This window comes from Belonocnema kinseyi, chromosome 9 (genome assembly GCF_010883055.1).
Source record: "Belonocnema kinseyi isolate 2016_QV_RU_SX_M_011 chromosome 9, B_treatae_v1, whole genome shotgun sequence".
Taxonomy (NCBI): domain Eukaryota; kingdom Metazoa; phylum Arthropoda; class Insecta; order Hymenoptera; family Cynipidae; genus Belonocnema; species Belonocnema kinseyi.
Genome location: NC_046665.1, coordinates 121,966,699 through 121,968,657, shown reverse-complemented (window position 1 = coordinate 121,968,657; position 1,959 = coordinate 121,966,699). Strand labels below are relative to the sequence as shown.

At 24.2% G+C, this 1,959-nt stretch overlaps 1 protein-coding gene across 3 annotated transcripts in view; it reads left to right on the top strand.

Moving 5' to 3' along the window:
• Positions 1 to 1,471, top strand: part of LOC117179683 (polypeptide N-acetylgalactosaminyltransferase 5) — a 149,264-nt gene extending 147,793 nt beyond the window's left edge. For all 3 annotated transcript variants that reach the window (XM_033371707.1, XM_033371706.1, XM_033371705.1), the window contains one exon: positions 853 to 1,471. In XM_033371707.1, the coding sequence (XP_033227598.1) occupies positions 853 to 1,002 (150 nt within the window). In that variant the 3' untranslated portion in view covers positions 1,003 to 1,471. The remainder of the gene's footprint in view (positions 1 to 852) is intronic.
• The last annotated feature ends 488 nt before the right edge of the window (positions 1,472 to 1,959 follow it).

The following is a 1,959-nucleotide window of genomic DNA, read 5'->3' as shown; positions in this document are numbered from 1 at the left end:
TTTAAAATGTTGGAATTTTTTTGAAAACTTTTGGATTTTTAAAAAAATTATTGCAAAAATCGTGTAATTATTGAAATCTTTGGGAATTTTTAAAAATATTTTTAAATTTTTTAATTTTTGTGAAATATTTTTAAGTTATTTTTAATCTATTGCAAAAATGTTGAGATCGTGGAAATCCTTGTGAAGTTTATTAAATCTTTTGAAATTTTCGACACCAAAAATTGAAATTTCTTAAAAATATTTTGAACGTTTTTCAAATATATTGCAAAAATGGAGAAATTTTTTGAAATATTTTCGAATTCTTTATGAATTTTAGAAAATATATTGCAAAAATTATGAAATTGTGAAAATCTTTGGAAGATTAAAAAATGTATTTAAATTTTTTTTTTAATTTTGGAATTTTTTTGAAATCTTCTGAATTTTTCTTAAAATTCTGGAATTGTAAAATATTCCGGATTTTAAAAAATTTATTGCAAAAATAGTGAAATCATGGAAATTCTTGTGAAGTTTATGAAATAATATTTTGAAATTCTTCAACAACAAGAATTGAAATTTAAAAAAAATCTTTTGCAATTTGTGTGAAATGATTAGAAATAATTGTGAATATCTTCGAAATCCTTTACATTTTTTAAAATTAAATTTTCTGAATTAAAAAAATAATATATTTTTCAAGAAAAAAAAAACAAACTTTTAATTTAAAAATAATCCCATTAACATTTTTGAAATGTATTGCAAAAATGGAACTTTTTTTGTAATCTTTTTTTTGTTTTGATACAAAAAAAATATAGTAAATTCCTCAAAACCCTATTTTGTTTATTGTAAAAAAAAAAATGCTGATTTAAAATTTTTCAGACGAAGATGATCAGACACACAAACACGGGACACTGTCTCTCAAAGCCGCGACCTGGAGACGCAACTCAGCCAGTTTTGGCGATTTGCGATTCGCACGTGCCCGGTCAAAAGTGGATAATGCAGAGTAAATTCAAGTGGCAAGCGAGCTAGTACCAATCAATCGATCAATAATCCTGAGGGACAATTTTTGTAATTTTAGAGGACTGACTGACCTTATCAGGGACCTTCTTCACATGATACCACTAAACTTAAAAAAAAAAAAAAAAGAAAGAAAGAAAAGAAAAGAAAAATATCCAAGCGATCTGTTAAAAGATCGCTCGTGGAAATTGCGATCAATTTCCCCCTCAAAATTCTTAGGGCTTATTATTATTGATAGAATATCGAGCATTTACTGCCATTTTTTTATGGTATGCCTTGATTCCAAAGTACTTTTTAAAGTACTGGTGCAAATGGAGAAAAAAAAATAATAATAATAATTAAAAAGTGAATTTTTAACGCATGTGAGAGAGCGAGAGAGAAAGCATATCATGCCACTGTTATAAATAAACCATTGTTGACATAGATGAATTTAAGTGTAAGGAATACTTTGATAATTTGGGATGTGTGCAATGGCGACCTTCCGCACTATTGCGAGAACAATTCGGAAATATTTTATTTTACTAGGACTAAGAAAAAAGTCTTAAATTTAAATTTTATCAATTAAAAATTCCTTTTTTTTTTATATACAAATTAGTGATAAAAGTTTTTTTTTTTGTAAAATTAAGTAATAATTATTATTTTTATTACTGGACTCTTTTCTTTTTTTGTGTGTAGTTTTGAATTTTACAAACAAGAATACATCGAAATAAATATTTGAATTTCTAACTGAAAAAGACAAATTTTATACTAAGAGAAAAAGAATTTTTAAGAAAATTGTTTGATTTTTGACTAGAAAAATAATTGTTTGAAGAAAAAATTGAATTTTTAAGTAAAAAAGAAAACATTTCCAAGCCGAAATGGAATATTTAAATTTTATCTAAAAAAAAAAAGAAAGTTTAATTTTAAAAAACTACTTTTTTTTTGCAGAAAACTTAAATTTTCAGCGATATAAATGCAAAATAATAAATC